This window comes from Felis catus, chromosome D4, assembly GCF_018350175.1.
Source record: "Felis catus isolate Fca126 chromosome D4, F.catus_Fca126_mat1.0, whole genome shotgun sequence".
NCBI lineage: Eukaryota > Metazoa > Chordata > Mammalia > Carnivora > Felidae > Felis > Felis catus.
In genome coordinates this window covers 16,491,018-16,515,621 of record NC_058380.1, presented here as the reverse complement: position 1 = coordinate 16,515,621, position 24,604 = coordinate 16,491,018, and the positions used below count along the sequence as shown (strand labels likewise).

General features: G+C 39.9%; 1 protein-coding gene and 1 long non-coding RNA gene across 3 annotated transcripts in view; one reads left to right on the top strand and one right to left on the bottom strand.

The window, feature by feature from the left end:
* Positions 1-24,604, bottom strand: part of RORB (RAR related orphan receptor B) — a 388,295-nt gene that overhangs the window by 187,858 nt on the left and 175,833 nt on the right. The window contains exons 3-4 of one of the 2 annotated variants that reach the window (XM_045042487.1): positions 14,379-14,488; positions 11,167-12,439 (exon numbers count right to left, since the gene is read on the bottom strand). In XM_045042487.1, the coding sequence (XP_044898422.1) occupies positions 11,167-11,173 (7 nt within the window). In that variant the 5' untranslated portion in view covers positions 11,174-12,439; positions 14,379-14,488. The remainder of the gene's footprint in view (positions 1-11,166; positions 12,440-14,378; positions 14,489-24,604) is intronic. The other variant, XM_019815772.3, reaches the window with a different exon arrangement.
* On the top strand, positions 12,000-23,825 carry LOC109493731. The gene is made up of 3 exons (XR_002148059.3): positions 12,000-12,100; positions 12,526-12,643; positions 23,767-23,825. It is a non-coding gene; the product is annotated as an uncharacterized LOC109493731 (long non-coding RNA).

Here is a 24,604-nt window from a genome sequence, read left to right as displayed (position 1 = left end):
CGAAAATAGAACTGGAGTCAGAGTCAGAAGCCCTCGATTGAAGTCAAATTCTGATCTCAACCCTTTTTAACAAATAATTACGGACACGTCATCTATTTTTCTCCTTTACGAGAAAAGGATGTAGTCAACACTGGAGATCTGAGAAATTCAAATGAAACAAAAAGTATCTAGGGAATTCTGAAGGAATTTTATAGGAAAACCACTTTTCTTGAGACTTAGAGGGCACCTATTACATACTGTAAGTACTCAGTAATCAAGATTTATGGAATCATATTGAAGCACCATCCACTGTTGGGAGGTCAGCTCCCTATCTGTCATGTGTTTTCTTTTACTTCTTTTGGTCACTGTAGTATGATTAAAAAAAAAAAGTCTTTGTTTGACTCTAAATCAACACTCATCGCCAACTGCATTAGATAACCTTTCAAAAATCATTAATGAAATTGCGGTGGAGAGGAATTCAGTATCAATTTATTTCATGAAAAAAGAACACTTTCCACAACAAATAAAATAAATTCTGACTAACTCTGACATGGATGGCAGCCAGAACTGCCCGTTAGAAATATTAGTAAACAAAACAAAATAAAACAAAAACATAACTGGAAGGGTGTTAATGCTACCTTCCTGGCATTCTTATTATTGGTATTTCTGAGCTGTCTTTGGAAAGATAATCCTTTCCTTTGTTCCTTTGGTACTTCACTTTTTTATTTTAATCACAAGAATGAAAACATATGTACAAGGGTGGAAGTGCCTAGAATTAAACCTTTTGAAAGATAGTCAGCATTAAAAAAAAAGAAGAATATTAGACTGTTTTAAGCTTACATTTTGAGCAAACTGATGAGTAGATTAAGATCCTAAAAATTTCAAAATGAATTTATCTGTTTGTAAAAAAAAAAAAACCATATTATTGCCAAGAAGCACTGCACCTTAATGATACGATGTGTTTTTCCTGAACAAATGTTCCTCTATTTAAGCAGACTGTGTGGCATTTGCTCATATTCAATAACTGTGGAAATTTGGAACAAGGTTTCTTCTTTTTTTTTTTTTTTTTTATGAAAAAGTGTTTAATTCCTTTGCTATGTGCCAGGAACAACTTATGTACAAGTTAATAGGAAACTTTCTGTGTAATAATTTTATTATTTGACCTGACAATAATACTGGTGGCCAACTATTCATTAGAAACTCAAGATGTCGAAGTCGTTTCAACTTGTGTGTTAATTGTTTGATTCTGGGATCTAGAAGCTAACAGCTGCTGGATGGTAAAATATGACTTGCACGTTCATTCCAGCTCAAGCGATACACTGAAATTTTTACTTGGGAATTTCGAATAGGGGTCTAATTCATGCTAATGCGGTGTTATGAAACACATCTGAAGTACTTTTATGACCCACGCCTTGGGCAAGTGAGATGAAACATATTTTAAATGTAGCTCAAAAAAGAACTAGTTACAACGATTTTCATTACACTATTTAGGCAAATAAAAATAGTACCACTGTCTGAATTTCCTATTCTCAGAATTAATTACAGGCAACAACACATTCTGATCCCATTTCAAGGGATTGTCTTCAAATAGTCTTTTTAATAGAAGGATCAAAATAGGGGGTTAATGTTTACTAACTACTAAGCATATTTCCATGAGAGCCAGAGTGAAAATCTAGACTCATATTACATACATCACTTCCAAGTAAAACCACTGTTCTCCACAAAGATTCAGTCTACATTTGCCACCTAGAAAAGCACACTGGCACAGGAATATCGTGGATCTATGTGTCCACTGTTGTGTAACACACCAGCACCAGTGCAGCAAGAGACGAGGGAGGAGGTGTCTAGAAAAACAGTTGCCTTCTTAAATAACTCTTCAATCAAAGCTTCTAGAAGCTACAGGGGTCTCTGTGTCCCCTCTCTTCCAACCTCTCCCCTTTTAAGAAAAGCTCCAAGAAGAAATGGGGTCATTAAGCCGCCTCTGGAATTCTTCGAGGGCCAAGAAATAAACAGATCAAGTACAACAGCTGTTACATCATCAGGGTGTGTTACAAGAGAAGAGCACCCTTCCTCAGTCTAATAAAGTCCAATTAATAATCAGCATTTTAATACACATATCTGTTTTTCAAGACTGAAAACTTATGACTCTGCCTTGCTAGCCATGTAGAAGTTTGAAGATGCACTTCATGCTAATGCAGACGGTTATGACCGAGAGAGGCAATTTGGCTGCCTGGAAGTCTCAAATGGTGAAACTGACTTTGGTGAATTCTCTCCAGTCCGAGGTCTGGTTGTGAGCTTTGTAGGCTCAGAAACTTGATCTCACCAGTGTTTCAGAGTGGATGAGATCTCTGTATGAGAATTCAAGGTAACTAAGCTCACAAGAGCGATTGTATAAGACCAGAATGCCAAATTATCACTTCAAAATGAAGAACCTAATTATGAACTGCAGTGGATACTTTTTTCAGTCTGATCAGTGATTTACCTACAGATAGTGTTGGGAAGGGCACGGCCAATAGTTCCTTTATACACTCACATTTTTATCAGGATCTAGGAGGCCAGGAATCTTCCTTCTTTAAATATGCTTAAAAGAAAGAGTAACTCAAAAGTCGCCAAGACCATTATGTGTTGACTTTATAGTTTAATTTCCAGAGTTCAGTCTTATATCCAATTGCTTAGAATGGAAGAATTTGAAGAATATCACTATGGCCCTTAGACACTGCTGACATACCCTATCACTTCAGTAGATTTTATTCTCTCCGATGTCCAGTAATCTAAGATACCTTCTAGAGCAGATATCATTACTTTCAGGCATTACCTTAAATGTTAAAGAAAATGACTCTCAATGTGTATCAGCCATTTCCTTATTTTGCAAAATTAAGAATTTCTCTGATAAAAACAAGTATATAAGGACACCGTAAGGTGTCCCTCCTTTTTTTCCCCTCCCTGGTGCTATTTTTTTCTTATGCGCTCTAGTCTTACAAAATTATTTCTCTCCTTCAGTACATTTTCTTTTTGTAATTTAAAATTACCTTAGAGGTTTCTTTTAATTGTCACTTGAAAATCATTTTACTAGTAAAAGTTTTGTATGAGAACAATACTACTACTTGTTCTACATCAGGAATGCTCTTTTTGGAGTAGTTCTGATAAACTAAATTTCACATAGTACCAACTGAAAAGACAACTGGGGAATACAACAGAGAAAATTTTAATATATTTCATTCAAGATGAGCCAATTAACTAACTAAACCTGGACTTCTATTCATCCTTACAGGCGCATCGCAAATATCACTTGCCCTGCAAGAGCGGTTCTGATTGTGTCTCCACAGCATTCTCTTCTGCTCTTGCTTTGACCATGGCTTTAACTCACGAGTTGCGTATTCTTTACCAACGTGGGCATGCTTAAGGCTCAGTTCTGTGCCTTGCTTTGAGTAGATGCTCAATAAATCCTGAATAAATAAATGTGAGTCGCACACATTCCTACTCGTGTATAGGTATGTCTGCGAAAGATGAAATCTTAGGCCTATACTTTTTAAAATGGAAACTGGAAATGGAAACATTTGGGAAGATGATCTTACTCTTGTATTTGAGAGTCCATCTTACTTTGGACTCTGAGAAATGAGTGGCTCAATGAGTTGGACAAAGTTTTCAGAACAGAGGAGAATCAAAATTAGCTGGTTCCAAATAAGGAAAGAAAGATGTATTTGGAAGTGGTATTAAAAAAACAGTCAGAAGATTAAAATAAAATATTTTATATTTTTTTTGTGTGGCCGGTAATACTCATTTATTCCATGCCAAGAAATGACTGTAAATGCCAAGGCCTTTTAAAAATAAGCTTTTGCAGTTTCTTTTTTAAGGATGATTTTCTGTCCAAATTCATAGAATACCTTTTGTACTTCAGATTTAATTTAAAATATTATATATCTGCTGTTGTCACATGTTCACAACATAATTCTAATGTAAAGAATGTAACAGTCTTTGAAGAAGGATGCTTTACCGAATAGCCATATGAAAAAGTTTAAGAATGTAATTTAGATTAACTTGTAATATTCATTGTTAAAAAAGCTCTCCTATGAGATAAAAATCTACCCAACAGTTTTCCTTAAGCAACCCAAATCTTTCATATGCCCCACGGTACCAGGATACTGGGCTCACGTGAGTACAAAGTGAGAGCTGGTAACAGAAAAATAATTCAGTACACAATCAGATTAATTTTCCCATTCTTTGCTTTCTGTAATTCCTCTGAATTAGAGAAATAGAACCCAGGACCACATGATATGATGAATAATCACACACAAAAATGGCATCAAGAGATACTTGAAGCAAAATACTTTGGCAAAGTGAGTTACAAAGTCAGCCTACCCAGCCAGTTAATAAAATATTCATGAGGCAGAGGTGAGCATGCCTAAGTCAGAACAAATTACTTTTGCTCTTTTATAAGAGCATGTTTTCCAACCAGTTTTTAGCTTCGTGTTTTGGAAAAAGGTGATATGTTCATTGTGTCTTTCGTAAGACCTTGCCTGAGCCAAGAACATCCTAATTTAATTCTACGGCGAAATTTATCATAAAAGTATAATAATTATTACAAAGTTATATTCCATTCCAAATATTCATAAAATAAGCACTAACCAAGAAAAATACGTGTTATATTAAGAATAAAACAGTATACCTTCTAAGTGTTCTTTTTAAATGTTTTAAATGCTTACTATGCAAGGTATTAAACAATGTAGGTAAAAACATATATATTGAATAACATTTTGAACTCCTCAGATACGCACAACTAAAATTGCACTTATTGAGGAGAAAACAAATCTGGGGCTTGAAATATTGATGGCCACATGATATATCTTTTTATTTTATTTTATTTTTTACGTTTTTAAATTTACATCCAAATCAGTTAGCATATAGTGCAACAATGATATATCTTAAAGGGGAACAGAGCAGACCGAAATTCCAAGTGGCTTGCAATGCATAATAATTTTGTGACACTGAGATCACACCGTTTTTTCCTAAGAACCAACCCCCCTCAATGCCATTAGTTAACCACATGGTTATTATAGTTAGCTTGATTCACTATAAATGCCGTTATAACACCTGTGGTTTCCCTCATTAAGAATTGAATGGATGGGGTCAGGGGTTGAAAGGGCAGCATATGCACTATGAAAGAACTAGTTAACATAGCCTATTATATTGGTGCACTGGTAAATCTCATTTCTATTCATCAGATGATTAGTTCAATCAATATTTATTCCTCTATGCTCCCTTTGTCTTGTGCTACAAAGGAGACATCCTTCAATTCATGGCATCAGCCTTGTTATCTATGAATTTGTAGCTTAATTTGAGAGGGAATATTTTATTTATTTGGCAGTCCTGAGTTCTTTGATTCCTTTTCTCTCTAATTATCATTAGGTAGTATAATGGAGTTTTGTGTAGATTATTTATAAATAGATGCCATTAACAGTTTCTTTTTATGCGACTCAAGTACCACATGTATTCATTTCTTTCTTTTGAATGCTCTGGAAAGTTGCTTCTGTTTCTCTAAATATGTTTGAATTTGGAAGTCTGGATTGTGAAAGCAAAGATAAGAATGATTTTCTCTCTCAAATATTCATTCTTCTTGTCTGAGTGGGCGGTTATAGGCACATACATATACATATTGTGTATCAGTGTGTATCAACAGACGCCTCCAAAGACTGCTATTATCTGCTAGGGATTCTGTTAAGTCAGAGATTCTATTCAAAGTAAGATAAATATTTGCAAGAAGCTGTAATTGGAAGATGATTACAAAATTACAGGAATAATACTTTATGTGTAGAGCGCTCATTTTATCAAAGGTCATTATTCATTCCATTGCAAAAGACTTATTTCATTTGTCTACTTAATTTCTATCCTTTAGGTAAGAATGGATGGAATGGTAAAACCACATATTAATTAGTAAGCACAACGTCCACTCCTAATATTTACTTTTCTGTATATTTTAACATCACAATAAAATGTTTCATTAATGTCTTTTACATTAAATGAACAGCAATATAATTTAAAGCCTTTATGTTTTGTTGCCTTTATACAACAAACACAAAGAAAAGAAATTCTTTTCTTAACGACAGAATAAGAAAAAATATACGTATATACTAAGCCACCTCAATCACTAATAACTTTTGCACTAATAACATAAAGTGCTCATAACCTTTGATTTGTTTTAATCTGGCCAGAATTTGATGGCTTTAACCTGGAAATTACTTCTCCTGCTTCCTCATATAATTATCTGTAAGGCTTAGATTTCAAGAATGTACAGTAACAATGATGTTATTGTTCACAATTTAAAACCTTACTTGATTTACAAATTTGCCGAACACCAGCGTATCTACCTATGTAGAATGTTTTTAACTTGATAATTTACTAGAATACTTTTAAACTCTGTATTAATTGAATGCTACAATATGCACTTTAAATTAGAGGTATATATAGTCATTGCAGTGAAAAAATCTGTAAGTGTTGTGATTCACACTTTTATTTTTTAGAACTATTGTAGTAAAAAGCATAAAAACTACACTGGCCACATTATGTTTCTGAAAGGTGGACACAAGTTTATAAAATGTGATATAATGGCTGAAAAAAAAAGTTTTGCTTGTCTTTCTCTTTTTATCTACAAAAACTTGAGTCATGTTAAAATCCTAGTGCCAATTCTATATATGCTACTTTTAGGGAAAAAGTAGGTATTATTACATAGTTCGAGTGGCATTTTCATGAAGACCAACCCTAAACCCTAAAACTTAACATTTTCTTGGTGCTGTAAAATCCTTGGTGCTATAAAATCCTTGTTGCTGTAAAATTAGGTTTCATGATTCTGTAACATTTAAATTTGAAATACAGTGTATCCTCATCACGTTACACCAGAATAATTGCTTTTAAGGCTATTAATAGTTTAGTATTTAACAAATTGTCACCAAAATAAGTAAAGGCTAGCATTCATATTTAAGAGTATAAAATAAACATGCTATTTATGTTAAAGTAAAGCTTCACATAAACTACTTTAATAATGATACGAGAAATCATCTTGTAAGGATTTTCTAAACAGTATAGCAAAAGCTATACCATTCTTGATGTAAAATCCAGGACTTCTAAGTTTTAAATGAATTCTAACAAAGGCGTTTTAAATCTTGTATCCCTCATGTTTATGAGGCCTGCTGTTCAAAAGTTCCCCCTTTATATTTCCATCCTGGTTTCCCAGTTCCTGATTATCTGAACATCTAGACAAGTAAAGACAACCCTTGCTGTTTCTAAGACATATCCCAAAAGCTGAGGATGTCCGACACTTCTGTGTCATAAAACTTGCTGTAAATTCACTCAGGGTGTTGGAGATGGGGGGAGGAGAGAGTCCCAAGTGGTAACCACCTAGGAACATATTTTATGTTTCTGGCTACATGTTTTTTTTTCCCAACAATACTTGAAATACAGCTTCAGAATTTTTCTTTAAACTGTTTAAATGTTCACTTTTCTAGGAATAAGGACAGCTTACTGATGATTATTTAATGAACATTAATGGATTATTCACAGACATGTCCTTCCAGCAATGTTTTTTTTTTTTAATTGGGAAAGGTGGAATCTTGGTTAGAAATATTTAATTGGAATTTGTGGAAGAAATTAAGATAGAAATCTCGGTTAGAAACACTTAATCGGCATTTGTGGAAGAAATTAAGATACAGAACTCGTTTAGGAAATCGAAAGGCCTGGCCAGCAGGACGTTCAGAGCTCCAGACTTCCAAAGGGCCACCATGCCTCTCAGAGCAAGCTACTGTTTTTCTCAAGTTAGCAGTTAATAAAAATTAACTACCTGAAAATAATAGATGAAAACTGGGCTTTCAAAAAGGCAAGCCCCATCCTTGTTTACAGCAAGCATAAAACCAGATTTCTAATCCATAGAGGCCACAATCACCTATTGATTGCGAGGACATCTGTGCCCCTGTTTTGGGAGGTAGGGCTTTCTGCGGAGGCAGGGCTGAAAAATCTGACCATTTCTGTGTGCCTGTGTACTAAACTAAACAGCTGACAGGTTTCTCAGGAAGGAGTCTTGAAACCCACACCTGTGCTCACCCGTTTCTCACCTATGGACAGGGTCCAATTAAAAGTCTTCCCTTTCGCCTTTAGAAGCTATTAGAAGCTATTCTTTTCTAATGCAATCTGCAAAGTAGCATCTCTAGAACTTAAGTGGTACCCTCTAGCAGACAAAGGGTGACGTGCTTTGTGTGCCAACAAATACAACCTCCTTCGCCCCAGGCCAGCCCAGAGTAAGCCACCGAGCTAGGGACAAATCAGTTCAGCAGTGGGCACGATAATGACCTCCAGGATCAGAGCCTTTTAACCCCTTTCTTACCCCTCTAGCTTCCGTTGAGATAAAGTCTCTTTTAACTACCACAGATCTGCCCGAGGTCGGAAGGAGGTGGAGGGTGGGTGGGTTTGCTGGATTGGTCCCGAGGGAGACCACTTAATCCTGGTCCAAGTTTATGTCGCACAAAGCGTCTTGACTCAGGATAGTTACCAACTGCAAACACTGAAGCCGAGGCCAAGGCACTGACAGGGACCCCTTGGAGATGGGGAGAGTGTGTGTGTGTGTGTGTGTGTGTGTGTGTGTGTGTGTGTTGGGGGAGGGGCGTGCACGGGAGAAACGGAGTGGGTACACAGTAAAGCCAAGTTCGAAAACCGTCCCCTCCCCTTGTGGTAGGCTGATTAGTATCCCAGGCACAAGAGAAAGCTGATTCGATTCGGCTCTCACTTCTCAAGTTCACTCTCAAGTTCAACCCCGACTTCCACAAGACCTCTGAGTAGCCTGGATCTCTTCTCAACCTATCCTTAAAGAACAACTCCTGCCTTCCGCGGGAAGGGGCAGTCTGTAGGAAATGCACAGGGATGGCTGAGGAGAGACAGTGAAGGGTCAACAAAGGAGAGCCTGGGAGGTAGAGGAAAGGAATCTGCCACCTTGTAAGCTTGCAAATTTTTCTCCAGTGCGAATCCCCGGGTCGCCCTTGTGAGTTAGAACTTGTAAGCTCTTCTGGGCAGCCTGGCTGGCCTGACGCCTTTTGGAAAGTGGGTGTGGGCTTCGACTGGTTTCTAAAGGTGAGCCCTAGGCGAGGCGCCTGGCTTTCAACCCTTCAAGCTGCTGCAGTCCCTGAGGCGAGCGCGGTGGCGAACCCGGACTGCCTGGGCATACAGCTCCTTCAGGAGCAGCGCGATCAAGCTACAACCCACTCCTGCCTCATACTCCTCGGGTTTTCTTCAATTTAAGGGGCGAGTGAGCGGCTTTTACGCCGCAGGTGCTAGTGCCGGGTCGCAGCGTAGGTGACTCGTGGTTTCGGACCTTCAGAACATAAGAGCACCGCCACGGGAGGAATGTTGGAAGGGTCGAAGCAAGGGAATTCCGTGCGACCTGGCAGCCCCAGACCAGAGGAGAGGAAATTGAAAGGACAGCGGATGGTGGTGAGATGGGACAGAAAAAGGAAAACAAAGACCCGCGGCATCTTTCACTTAAAGGTTCTATACTCGCCAATTGCCCAGTATAGTTTTCTGAAAGAATTTAGGCAGTGGAGCATGTGACCAAATCCCCAACTGGGCCCCTCAACCGGAACCAGCTCGCCAGCGCAGATGCCCCACTCCCAGTGCACGGGTCAATCAACCATCCCACCAGACCGTCCCTGTCCCTGATCTTCAGCTACTTCCCTCACACCCACTTCCTTGGACAACCTCTCTGTTCCTTCTCCTCCTTCCCTTTTCCTGCCACGTCCCCAGTGCCCAGCCAGCTAACCCAGTCCCTGCCCCTAGTGTCAAGCTATGGGGACTCACTATGCCCAGCATGGGGAGCATGCCGCCTGCTCCTTCGGGGCCCTCCTAGAGAGGTGCTGGGGGAGTGAGTGGGAGGTGTGTACTGCCCACAGTGACAGGTGACAGTGTTTGCAGTTCTTCCTGTCGGTCCACCTGTCGCCGGGTCAGGGATGTAGGGAGGCCAGGGGCTGGCCGTTTCCAACTTTCTGTTACGAGGACCCGGAGGGCACGCGGAGGGTAGAGGAGTGCCCCACAAAACCGAAGAGTGGCCAGGAAGAAAAACGGGGGGGGGGGGGCGGAGGTGAGGCAGGTGCCCAGAGGCTTGCCGTATCCCCATGGCACTCTGGCACCGGGCCCGCTCTCCAAGAAGAGTGAAGTTGTGGCCGAGCAGAAAGTGAGGGAGTGCGCGCAAGAAACTGAGGGTCCCAGCACTGCGCGGGGAGAGACGGACAGAGTGACTCCCTAGAGCCGGCCAGGCCATCTGCTGGGGCAGCCCAAAGGGTGGCCAGAGGAAGCGTCTCTCCCCTGTCCCCCGCGCGCTGCCCCACAGCTGCCAGCTCACCCCGAGAGACCTGCCACCGCCGTCGCCGCTGGGGGTCTTGGCTCGAGGGCTCACCCGGCACCGCCTCCCGCAGCGGCCCTTTGACAAAGAACCTTCTCTGACGCGGGGAGCGCGGGCTCTCCTATCCTCTGGAACTTTCTCCGCACAACTTTTTTCGGGGTGGCGCTCGTCCCTGGACCGCACGGGCTCCGCGCGAGGACCTGGCCGGGGCGTAGCGCCGGCGCAAGAGAACCCGCACAGGGGACGATCCCGGAATCCGCGTCCAGTCCCGGGACACCGCCCCTCTGCCCACCACTCCCACGAAGGGACGCGTTCGCGGGCCGGGACGCCGGTGGGCCTAGCAAGCCCGAGTCTGCGTGCCCGCGCGCTCCCGGCCCGCCGCCTGCCCGTGCGCCCGGCGCGCCCCACCCCGGCAGGCCACCGCTGCGCGCCCGGCGCTTCTAGCCGCTTCTGCCGGGAGGCAGCCCGCTCCCGCTCTCCCTCCACCCAGGGTCCGCTTCCGTACCCGGGAGTGACAAGCAAACACGGCTCGGTGCAACTCGCGGACGGGGAGACCGCAACTAGCGTCGCTCCCCTCTCCAAAAAGCGCCCTCCTGCGTCCCTCCAGAACTCCCGAGAGGCATCAACACCTTCCCACAACTTTCTACGCCCAGGCCGCTCGTAGCCCACCTGCGAACGCGAACTCGAGCACTGCGCGCCGCGAACCTCTCCCCCCCCCTCCCCCCGGGCAGCGTGCGCTCCCCTCCCCCATCTCCCCATCTGGCTGGAGTTGGCCGGACCCGGGGAGCCTCGGGGTCCGCGGGCTCGCTTACCTCGCATGGTGTGGCCGCTCTCCCGCTCCGCGTAGTCATGAAGCTGCTCCCAGCCCGAACCCCGGAGAGCCCAAAAATCCTGCTCAGCACGAGTGAAGAAGGTGGTCGGCAAAGAGCTGCTCCGCCGAGAAAACCATCCCTTTAGGCGGACGCCGTGGCCAGAGGGTGACGTTTGCCGCCGCCGCCGCTGCTATGTTAACAGTTTTGATGATGGTGGTGATGACTGTTTTGATGGTTGTTTGGTTGTTTTCAGGAAGGGTGGAAAAAAAAAAATGGGCTGTCTGGCTGGTGCCTGGGTTTTGTTTTGCTTTTGTTTTTTGTTTTTTTTTTTCTTTTTTTTCTTTTTCCTTTCTCTCTAATGTGCTTGCTTTTTAAAAATGCCACCGCCTCCGGCTCAGAAGATTTCTTTTGTGATCACTTGGACTGAGGAGGAGGAGGAAGGGCAGCAGCGGCAGGAGGAGGAGTTGGTGGTGGTTTTGTTAGTTACAAAGAAGGAGAAGGAGCAAGGGGGGGAAGAAAAGGAAACAGAAAAGGAAGAAAGGCGGTGTGGATGGCAGAGCATGTGCGTTTTCACATGACATCTGTGCCTGTTAGCGGATCCAGTGAATTTTCACTGTTCAGTTACAGGGAGGAAGGGAGCGAGAGAGAAAGAGAGGAGAGAGATGGAGAGAGAGAGAGCCGAGAAGGCGCTTATACGCGAGGGCGGGTTTGGCCGGGACTTCCAGGCCCCGCCTCCTGTCAGCGCCGCCGCCAATCAGCGCCCGGCAGAGCTTGGAGGGGGCGGGGACCACGGGGGAGGGGACGCGATTCCCGGAGCGGGGCGGGGGGTTGCAGCCTGGAGCCCGAAGACGGCCGGAGCTGAAACCGGTCACTAGACACTGTCCAAACTGGGCAGAGGAGGGGGAAGCGCCCAGAGAGTGGGGCAGACCTGCAGGTGACATTCACTTCCGACTCGGGGAGGAGGGAGAAGGCACTTGACCAGTCCTTTCCAGGCGAGGGGTGCGGGGCTCCCCGGGTCCCACGTTCCGTCCCTCTCTCGAAGCGATTGCCTGCCCCGATAGTTAGTTTTGAATTTATGGCAGCGCTCCGCGGAGTCCTCTCTCGGTAAACTCCGCATCTCTGGCTGGGGTTTCCAGGAGCAGGACGCTTCAGCGTTAGTGGCAGAATGATGCAAATCAACTTCATCACTTTGAGCATAGACCAAAATGCAGTCCCGTGCAAGTGTCATCTGCTTCCTTTGAAATCGTCTTTCAGATGCTTCCCGTCCCGAATCCTAAAAGCAAAACCCACGAAACAGTAAGATTTCGTCTGTTAAAAAAAATTGTTTAAAAAACATTTTAATATCTTCTTTTTGTCAAGGACATTTTTATTAGCACTTGGAGGATCTCCTGGCATTGGGCTACCCTATCCAAGGATAACAGCCTCAGTGGACAGTGTGGCCACCTCAGTGATGCAAGGGAAATGGCTGAGGCCAGAGGTATGATTGTCTGGTGTTGTTTATTTGATTGAGGTGCAGGGCTATTTAGGAGGGAAGACTTTTAAGTCCACTTGCTACCAGAAGACTTATCTATTTATTGGAGACTGGCAATTAAACGTAAGTATTTTGTATTCCTTAGGTGAAAACTGCCATTTATTTGTATTTTGATAAAAATACAGTGCGGATTTCAAAACTGTTCCTTTGCAAGTTTCCCCTGAGTGGACAAAGTAAACATATGGTGATCACATCCACTCCCTCCCGCTGCAGTAGGTTAACTGGTCCCCTCAAAGGCAGAGGTGAAAAAATTGGCTTCTTCCACTTGGTCTTAGGCATTGAGGCTTCAATTCATTAGTCTACCTGTTGGCAGAGAGGGCCTCATCATCATTCATGTGCCCAAATAATTTGATCTTTACTGGTATTTATTCAGATTTCGTCATGTAACACAAAGTGCGGTGCACAATTGGCAATTATGTAGTTAATTACTCCACCCTATACTGCGAAGTAGTTTGTACTCGCCCCCCCATTTATATAAAAAATAGATTACTTGCTGAATCTTCCCTAGCGCTGAATTGACTTAGCCCTGCTATATGCCCTTCAATTTGCAAGCCAATGTGTAATTTAGAAAAATTTTAGTATTAAGACTGAAAGTTGATGGAGTCTTTAATTAAATGAAATGAACAAAAGGAAGTGACTGTTCAGAATAGTTATTCCCTTATAAATACCTTTCCCCTAGATTTGTAATTGACACAGTAGTTAATCTTTTAAGATAATATTTAAGGCTCCCTGGTTTTTATCATTTTTAATCAAGTAAAATATATTCATCATAACTACATTAAAGCTGCACTAAGTTATGCCTAATTTAGTTGCTTCATTAAAAATTACTGAATGTAAAATAGTCAAGAAACAAATTGTGACTATATCATTTTAATTTTATGTGCTTCCAACAGAGACACAGGAATGGTGAAAGTTCCTAAGTCTTTGTAAACACTATAATTATTATTGTTGTCATCATTTTAGATTTCTATTTCTTATTAAAGAGAAATTTCAGAATTCAAGAATTTTAACTCTTTCTTCGTCTCAAATTTCTGAACATTTATTGAATTCTTAAATTTCTTTTGCTGCTGCAATATCTGTAATTCTTAAAAAAAAAGTCAACACATATATGACAAGTGCCTGTCCCCCTCCTACACATTTTTATGTGACTTTTGCCTTGTCGGTACAACAACGCATAATTTTGCTTACAACTCTATCACATAGTTTTTAATTCCTTCTGAATACTTCTGAAAAAAATTGTCAATTAGAAATACTTAAGTTATATCATTTTCAAAACTGTATATTATATTTGTATATATGTATACATGTGTATGTATTTATATATTATATTATATTATATTATATTATATTATATTATATTATATTATATATGTTGCTACAAAAGTATTTCTCTTTTAGAGTGGAATAAATGTTGATCACTGGTTATACTGTGGTGATCTGGGATATTTTGGATCTTCCTAAAAATTCAAAAACTGAGTTATTGAGCATTTCTAATAAATTGCAAATTATGTCAACTGAATGGAACCTATTTGTGTAAAATAAATATTCAGGACTTAAATCAGCATTTTCCAAGAAGTCATAAAATAGTTACATATAATCTGATGTTTTTGTAACCTATCTGCCAGCAACTATCCATATTTTGATTGGCATAATAACACATTAATATAATGTCCTTGCTCACATGAAGTGCAGCGTCGGTCATTCCTTGAATGATTGTAGAGCTGTTTGGTTTCCTATAGTCTTGAAGCTCTGCTTTTGGCTCTGGGCCTGAAAGATGTTCGAAGCTGCTATCTAAATTGTGATAATTTTAAATGAAAATCAGTAGGTCACATAGCACTGTGCTTAATCTCAAGAACAGATACAATTTTACTTACGTTCCTGCTAACTGTGTTCTGAACATACCACCATCCCTCAGGTTCAGCTCTAAGGCCACAGAGTAGTAACGACAAGAAATATCCTGACAGAGGCAAAGGTTTGTCATGAGCCAACCAGTTAGGGTGACCACGGCATGTAGGATTATTTCGATCCTCAAATGCTTCAACCAAAATAGGAAGTAATGCTTCACCACATTCTGAGCTGGCCAGTCTATAGATTCTACTTAAAATATCTCTGCATCTTGGAGGAACACTGGCAATATTGATAATAACATTACATTTAGAATGACTAAAAGACTGGGTGTTTAGGGGGCTATGTGGCTGTGAAAGTCACAACAGATATACTAAGCTACCTTAAATACTGGGAAAACAAGAAAAAAAAAAGATAACGTTATATGTTTAGACCTATTAAAAATAGAAAAGGTGAAGTACTGAGCTTACTGTTGCTGGAGGCAACCAACAAAGATTGAATGAAAAACTTTGGTAAAGATGCTCTGGTTTACAGATTTCTTTAGTGGGCTGAGAACTGTCTAGATTAGCTCTAATATCTTCCGCAACTCTAAATGTATTCACATGGAGACACTACTGCCCCAGCAGCTGCAGCAGACCTGTGCTTCCTAACACGAGAACAGGAACCAGGATTTCCCAAGACTTTGGAAGAGTTCTGGGTACTTTATAGGTGCTTGATAATTATTGGCTGAATGAATGCTTTCTACTCTTTTGTCCCCTGGATGTGAACCAGAAATATAGCAAACACCTAAATAAGAGCTCTTCTTTCTTAGTTTCTAGTGGGGAGGAGAGGGGGAGGAAAGAGAGAGAGAAATGAGATTTTTCTTTTTTCATTTTAAACTCTCCTAATTTGTGGAAGGAAAAAAAAAAAGAAACACTGATGTTTGGGTTTGGTTACGTAATTATAAAAGAAAGCAAAATCTAGTTATTTTCATATTTGTTACCATTCTGTTTTATTCTCAGATGGAGGGTTTTCATAATTTTTAAAATTCTGCTTCATTTAAAAAAATGTTTATTTACTTTTGAGAGAGAGAGAGAGTGTGAGCATGTGTGTGAGCAGGGGTGGGAGGCAGAGAGAAGGACAGAGAGAATCCCAAGCAGGCTCCTCACTGTTGGCACAGAGCCTGATGAGGGGCTTGAACTCATGATCTGAGCTGAAGTCAAGAGTCAGATGCTTCACCGACTGAACCGCCCAGGCACTCCAAGTTCTGCTTTGTTTTTAAGTATGAATGCAAATTCAATAACTTTTCAGAATGCAATAAGAGAAAATATGTTTAAAATGTATATCTTGTGCTTTATGTAATAAATTGGAAAGAATGCATGGGCCAAAACAAAATGAACCCCAACAGGTGGGATAGGAGGTAAGGTAAGCTTTAGGAAAATGGCAAATTAGATTAGGGAAAAAAAGAGCTAACATTTATTGGATGAACCACATAGTCTATCAGCCTCTCTAATTTTTATTTCCTTAAAGAACCTACATGGTGTGTATTATATCTCACTCCCCTAACCCCTGCCTTTTTTTTTTAAGATAAAGGCTTAGAAAGGTCAAGTAACTTGTCTAAGATCACAAATCTAAAAATGTTGGATCCGCGATTCAAACCCAGATATAATCTCTAAAATGTAAGTTCCATTTTATTGCTTTCAGTGCTAAATTCCCAGAATCTAGCATTTTTCCTGGCAAATAGCACATGCTCCAAATGCACTTGTGGACATTTGGACTCTTGTCCACTGCACAGTACAGCATATCTATACACTCCATGACTGAAGCTAGTTATTTGCTAAATGCCATTAAATAAAGAACAGTGACTTTAGAGATCAAAGGATACTGTGAAAAAATTATTATGCCTGATTCAGGTCCATCGCGGAGTGTAGGAAATACTTTTGTAATAAATATTTCAGGTCATACATAGTATGGGGCTGAATTAAAATGGTACCAGTAAGGGGCTCCTGGGTGGCTCAGTTGGTTAAGCGTCCGACTTCGGTTCAGGTCATGATCTTACAGCCCATGTGGGGCTCTGTGCTTATAGCTCAGAGCCTGGAGCCTGCTTTGGAGTCTGTATCTCCCTCTCACTCTGCCCCTCCTCTACTTGCCCTCTGTCCCCCTCTCTTAAAAATAAACAAAGACATAACAAAAATTAAAATGGCACCAGTAAAAATGAAAAAAAAAAGGGTGGGGGGAAAGGTTGGACATGTTTTGAAAGGCAAAAGCTATAAAGTCTAGTTCATGATGATATGGTGGTACTTGTGGGCAGTGCGTTGGTTAAGATGAGAAAGAAGTCAAACCACAGCTTCATAATTAGGAAGCTGGTAGAATGAATATACCATCAATAGAAATAAGGAAGGAAGGAAGAGTAGGTTCTTGACTGAATAGAGGAAAATGTTGAGATTAATTTTCAGTTTTTGTGCATATTGATGACAATATCTAACAGATGGTTGGGTAGGTAGAACTGAAGATTTGGAAATTGTTAAGAGGTGAAAATAAAGATTTTTAAGATGCTCAAAAGCATTAAGCAGAAGCAAAATAACATGAGAAGAAACCAAATGTCTCTTTTTAAGGGGTAGTAGGTGGAGGATAAGCCAATGAATAAGAGGATGGATGGGTGATGGTGGACTATGTTGGTTTTGTATCAGAGAAGCCAAAGTAGGGAAGAGTTTCAAGAAAGAAGGAATGATCAACAATGTCAAATATGCAGAGAACTCAAGGGCCATTGGGTTTGCTGATTAGGAAGTTATTAGTGATTCCCAGGAAACCTTCAGGACAGAGGACTAAAGAGCTATTAAGTCACGGATGAATGCAGGGAAGAGTTTGGATTATCCTTTCTAGTTGTTTGGGGGATGGGAGAAGGGTGGACCATTAGCTGAAAAGATGGTGAATCAAGTGTTCTCTCTCTCTCTCTCTCTCTCCACACACACACACACACACACACACACACACACACACACACACACACACTTCTTTCCTTCTATATAAATCTGGGACTGAACAAAATGGTAATTTTAAATATAAAAAGAGAGTCTGAACAAATGAGATCAGTGGTCATAGGTTAGCTTTGGTAACAACAGCACCTTTTCTTCTGAGACCAAAGTCAAGAAACAGAATGGATAGATAAAGACCAAGCAACATTGTAGAGTTAATGGGATTTGAAAGCATGGGTAGAGGGAAAATATTAAGGTCTAGGTGCTAGCAATTAATTTACCTGTGCAATCCCACGCAAGTCACATTATTTCTGCATCCCAGTTTCCCCATTATACAGTGAGTATCTTTTTTTTTAAGTTTTTATTTAAGGGGTACCAAGGTGGCTCATTCGGTTAAGCCTCCAACTTTGGCTCAGGTCATGATCTCGGGTTCATGAGTTTGAGCCCCGCGTTGGGCTCTGTACTGACAGCTTAGAGCTTAGAGCCTGCTTTTGATTCTGTGCGTCTCTCTCTCTCTGCCCCTCTACCGCTCTCACTCTGTCTCTCCCTCTCTCTCTCTCAAAAATAAACATTAAAAAATTAAAAACAACTAAAGTTTTTATTAAATTCCAGTTAGTTAATATACAGTGTAATATTAGTTTCAGGTATACAATACAGTGATTCGACAGTTCCATGCATCACCCAGTGCTCATCACAACAAGTGCAGTGAGCATCTGAAGGACAGTAACTCTGTCATTTTCATTTTGGTATCCAGCACCTGGTGTTCTAGAAACTGCTTGTTAAATGATTTAGTTCAACTTGACAGTTGGATCATTAGTGAAACTTTTGTCTCAGTTTAGTGCTTGTCCTGTTATATTTTGGTAAACTCCCAATTTTGTATCATGACCCTTGAAGACTTAAATATAACAAATCCCCATTTATATAAGCTAGATTGAGTGGATCTCCTTTTGTTGCAAACATAGAAGCTCTACCAAAACAGGCTGATTGAAAAAACATCAGAGGCACAAACTAACTACTGGCTGCCAGTATGTTCCAGACACTACATAGTAAAAGATGAGTTATGCTTTATTTTATAAAACTAGATTAAAATATTTTAATGTTTCTTTAGAAGAATAAATGCCTGTGAATAGCTAATGAAATTACTTCAAAAAATAAGGCTGGTTCAGAATGAATTTAAATGTATAATAATGCTTAGCCAAAAAACCAGAAAATACACTAACATTAAAAAATTTTTTTTTTAACATTTGTTTATTTTTGAGAGCTAGAGAATGAGCAAGGGAGGGGCAGAGACAGAGGGAGACACAGAATCCGAAGCAGGCTCCAGGCTCTGAGCTGTCAGCACAGAGCCCGATATGGGGCTCGAACTGACAAACTGTGAGATCATGACCTGAGTCTAAGTCGGATGCTTAACCAACTGAGCCACCCAGGAGCCCCTACACTAACATTTTAATAGAGAGTAACCTGAAGAATTAGAGGGAGAGTGAAGACTATAACATTTTTTTGCTATATATTTTGTACTGTTTATTTACAAGAGGTAAATGTGTGTGTGTGCATGTGTGTGTGTGTGTGTGTGTGTGTGTGTGTAATAAAAAAAGATTTTTTCAAGACAACCAAAGTAGAAAAAAAGGAGATTAGTACAGGGGACTTCCCTTACCAAAACTTAATTGAAAATCATTCCAATAAAAATAAAATATATTGTTGGGGCACTGAGGTGGCTCAGGCGGTTAAGCGTCCGGCTCAGGTCATGATCTCGCAGTTCATGAGTTTAAGCCCCATGTGAGGCTCTCTGCTGACAGCTCAGAGCCTGAAGCCTGTTTCAGATTCTGTGTCTCTCTCTCTCTCTCTGCCCTTCCCCCACTTTCACTCTCTCTCTCTCTGTCTCTCAAAAATGAATAAACATTAAAAAAATTAAAATATATATATATATTATCACAAAAGTAGGTAAGTATCAGAGCATACATAAATGATTTAAGACTGTGAGAACTTTATATAAAAATCAAAATGGATTTTAGGTTCAGGTTAGAAAATATGCATTTTAATATCATGGGCAATGCCAGATTTCTATATCATATCACATACAAGAGTACATTTCAGATGATTAGAGAATTTAATGAAATATATAAGTAAAAGCCCAAAATAATAAAATTATATTTTTGTGTATATTTATATAATGTGGATAGGGGCAAACTTTTCCAAAGTAGTAAACCCAGTCCCTATGGAAATAAAAAGTTAGATGTATGTCCCTATGTACAAAGTAAAAAGGTGAATATTTTGAATGGCAAAAGTCCCCCCAAAGAAAGTGAAAATACACACAGCAGACTGGAGAAAATACTGCTGTAGAAACAAGTAGTAGTTTTTATAAAAATGCATACACACTTATACATTATAAGAATTGGATAAAAAAAATCTCAAAACGGGGGTTGGTAGAGAAGAAAGGGGAGCTGCTTAATTTAGATTTTTTTCCTGATTGTTTTTGCTATAGATGAACATTTCTCCTTTGTGTTTGTATTTGTTAATGCTACTGAAAAGTCCCTTTCCAAGATCATCTGACAAACTTTAAGATACTTTCTTGTTTATTTATTAAGATATGAACTAGATGCAAATGGACGGTTTCGTATGGCTTCATCTTAGCTGCTGATACACTGCAAAATTCATCTTGAATTGGCTATTTTTCTCTATATTCCTGCCCCATCAATTCAAGCTACTGTCCCTCACCTACCTAGATGGGTACCAGGTTCTCAGAATTGTTTCTCTACCTCCATTTTTGCCCCTTAATCTATATATTTATATTATATTTTCCAACTGGCAGCTAGACAGAACATTAAAAAATGTAAGTCATATAATAGATAACCCCTTGCAAAAAACATTAGAGTGTCTTTCTATTGCACTTAAAAATAACCTTATCAGGGGGGCGCCTGGGTGGCACAGTCAGTTAAGCGTCCGACTTCAGCCAGGTCACGATCTCGCGGTCCGTGAGCTCGAGCCCCGCGTTGGGCTCTGGGCTGATGGCTCGGAGCCTGGAGCCTGTTTCCGATTCTGTGTCTCCCTCTCTCTCTGCCCCTCCCCTGTTCATGCTCTGTCTCTCTCTGTCCCAAAAATAAATAAAAACGTTGAAAAAAAAATAAAAAAAAATAACCTTATCAGGGCTTACAAAGAGGGTGAAAACATTCTGGTTTGCACTGACGCCCTGGATAATTATTAGAAGTGCCCTGTTTCATTCTCAAAAGTATTCCAGTCTGAGCAATACGTAATACAGTTGCCCTAATTGTAAGCGTCTGCTGGCTTAAAGGTTATGTTTTCAGAGAAAATCGTCCCTCATCATACTATCTAACAGAGTACTCATTCATAATGCTTTTTCAGAGCATCTTTTTGTGATCAGATCGTAATTATGATTATTTACTTTTGTCTTGTTATTATCTAATGAAGGGAATGAATTAATTTATAATTAATATTATTATTTGCCCTACGAGGCAAGGACCACATCTCTGTTATTTTGTATCGTATCATCAAGACCTAGTATGATGGTTGACACCTAGCCCATGCTTAATCGAAGTTTGTTCAATAATCAATAATTTGGACTAATTGTCAAAATTTAAGCAATGTAGGGGCACCTGGGTGGCTCAGTCAGTTTAGTGTCAGACTCTTGATTTGGGCTCAGGTCATGATCTCATGGTTGGTGAGTCCAACCCCACGTTGGGCTCTGTGTTTTTTTAAGTTTTCTGTTGGTTAAAGTTCTCTCTAGCTGCCAATTGGAAAATATATAGGTTAAGGGACAAAAATGGAGGTAGAAAGACAAATTCTGAGAACCTGGTCTTCATGTAGGTAGGCAATGGACAGTACCTTGAATCCTCCTTGATGAGGCAGGAATATAGAGACAGCTCATGTGCCCCCTCTCTCTCTTTCTCAAAACAAATAAACATTAAAAAAATAAAACTTAAGTGATGTAAGTAATGCTTTTTGTTTTCTTTTTGAAAACTTGGCCTATACATTTGCTAAGATGTCTTCATGTCTCATTATGGGCATATTTAAAAATACATGCGATATTGAGTTTTTCTTTTTAAGACGATATGTATCGTGATGATTAAGTATATCAGTTCTGGAGTAAAATGAAACAAAAAAACACCCCCCCCCAAAAAAAAAACCCATAAATTGTTTTCCATTCCAGATCTGCTATTTTTAATGTGAGCTGGTAGTTAACATGCTTAAAATGCGCTTAAAAATATTTAAATAGGACTAATGAACTCAAAAGGATAAAAGGAGATATGCTAACATAGTGCTTAGCACATCATGATCATGCAAAAATCATCAACTATTTATAATTTTATGACTTGCTTGTGGAAAATCTGTTTAATGAGTTAGCGACAGCAAAGTTTTCAATTCAGGTCAATTAGACGTTGCCTGTCTATCACAGTTCCCAGTTACTTGTAAACAATCAACAAAAGCACAAATATAAACTAATTTATAATTTTATCAGTTGTTTTCCATTTCCTTTTCCCCAAATGCTTTGTGACCCTGCTTTTTTTTTTCTCCTTTCTTAGTCTGAATTGATCAATTTTGGAGTATTCCATTTATTTTTCTCCCATTGGTTTGCTGGTTCCACATCTTTACTATTCTTTTGGTAATCCTCCTAGAGATTAAACATGTGTCCTTGGATTATTAGAACAAATATAAATGAGTACTTTTACCACACTGCGGTCAATGAGAAGACTTTAACACGTTGAACTCTGCTAACCTTCCCTATCCTGTTAGTACCATTAGTGTTATTGTTGTCATGTATCTTAGTTCTACATATGTGTTTTTTTTTTTTTTAATTTTATTTTTGGGACAGAGAGAGACAGAGCATGAACGGGGGAGGGGCAGAGAGAGAGGGAGACACAGAATCAGAAACAGGCTCCAGGCTCCGAGCCATCAGCCCAGAGCCTGACGCGGGGCTCGAACTCACGGACCGCGAGATCGTGACCTGGCTGAAGTCGGACGCTTAATCGACTGCGCCACCCAGGCGCCCCAGTTCTACATATATTTTAAACCCCATAAAATATTATTCATATTGTGATTATTATTTTGCATCATCAGTATTCCTTCGGATTTGCCCCAAATTGAGTCATATAATTTTTTTTCTTCATTTTTGTGTTTCTCTTGTGGATCATTTTCCTTCTGCTTGAAGAACTACTTTTAGCATTCCCTTTCATGTCGGCTGCTGCTGCTGAACACACTTGATTTTTGGTTATCTGGAAATGTTTATGCTGCTTCACTTTTGAAAGATGGGTTTTTTACTGGTTGCTGGATTTCTTTCTTTTTTCCACACTCTGCTCATATCATTCCATTGTCTTCCGTCTTACATCTTTTCTGTTGAAGAGTCACTTCTCAGCATTATGGTTGTTCCTTTGAAAATGATGTATCTTCCTTTTTGGTCTCAATTTTGGGATTTTCTCTTTCTCTTTGGTCTTTAGTTGTTTTACTGTGATGTGCATAGATGTGGTTTTCTTTTCAGTTGCCCTGTCTGGAGTTTAAAACACTTTTTGAACTTATGGCTTGGTATCTTTTATCAATTGGAAAGTTCTTGACATTTTCTCTTCAATATTGCCCTGGCCCCATTTCCTCTGTCTTCTTCTGGAGGGAGATGGCATTATATGCATGCATTATGTATGGCGTGTATATATGTATGTATATGTATACTTTCATTTTGCCCCACATATCACTTTCCCCCTCACTGTGTTGTTTCTATCCTTTTGTTCTCCAGGCTTCCATCAGGTTATTTTATAGTCACCTAACTTCTAGCTCACCGATGCTTTCCTTAGCTGTATCTTTCAGTTTGTTGTTAAGTCTATTCGGTCTTTGTTTCAATTATTCCATTTTTCAGTCCTAGAATTTCTATTTGATTATTTTTTATAGGTTCCTATTATCTGGTAAAATCCTCCATCTTGCCATCTATTGTTTTCGATTTTAATTCCAGTATAGTTAACACACAGTGTTACGCTGGTTTCAGGTGTATGATACAGTGGCTCAAGAGTTCTATACATTACTCAGTGCTCATGATAAGTGTGCTCTTAATCCCCTTCACCTAGTTCACTTATTTCCTTGAACATATGAATACATTAGTATTTTAATCCATAGGGACGATTTCAATATCATGGTCATCTGTTAGTTTTTATGTATTTACCAGAATTTTTTATTGAAATTATAGACACAGTCTATAGTTACATAGGCTAATGTCTAAATGGTGGTCTAAATGCTAATTTTTATGGTGGTCTGTATCTTTCTGTGTTTCAGTGAAGATTGAAATGGATAAAGAAAACAGAAGTGAAGGCAATTTTGAAGATTTGAATTTAAAAAAACAAAACAAAACCCAAAAAACGTTGACAGGCAGGTTTGTGGACCAAATGACCCAGGGATTCTCCATTAAGATTAAAGAACTTCCTGTATGTTTCCAGTTCTCAAATATCAAAACTGTTACTGGCAGACTGCTGCATGTCTATAATATCACTAAAAACACTACTCTCTTTTCAACTCATTCACCGAAGTCAGACCGTTTCTCAATACAGAATGCTTTCATCTTTTCTATTGGGAAAACAGAAAATAGATGGGAATCTGCATTTTGCTTAAGATGTTCTGCGATTTCATCCTTGGTACTTAACACCACATTTCTTTCCTTAAAATAAAGAATATACAGCTAACTGCAGCTACTTTAGGGACCGAGATTATAATCACCATGCAACTTCCCTTAGAATGAATTCACATACATACATGCCATGGGATTGCCCAGTTTGAATGCCTGGCAGACCTGGAGACTGACGGCATTTTGATAAATGATGCACATACATAATTTGAAAATCTAAAATGCACTGGCAGAGATCAGGAGATGTTTGTGTTAATGAAAGCATGATTTTCTGGATCAAAGCAGACAAGGGAGGCCCAATTCTCTCAGATGAGGAGGGCTGCAGAATATGTTTAGTGAATGAAAAGAGAGGTTGATGCAAGATGAGCTCTTTAAATAAGGGCAAAGTACTTTATCAATCCAAACCAATTCCGAATAGCCCGTCCTCCTCTCTGGAGGACACTGGGAGGAAAGGTATGAAATCAGCATGCTTTTTAAAAACTCTAAGTAAGT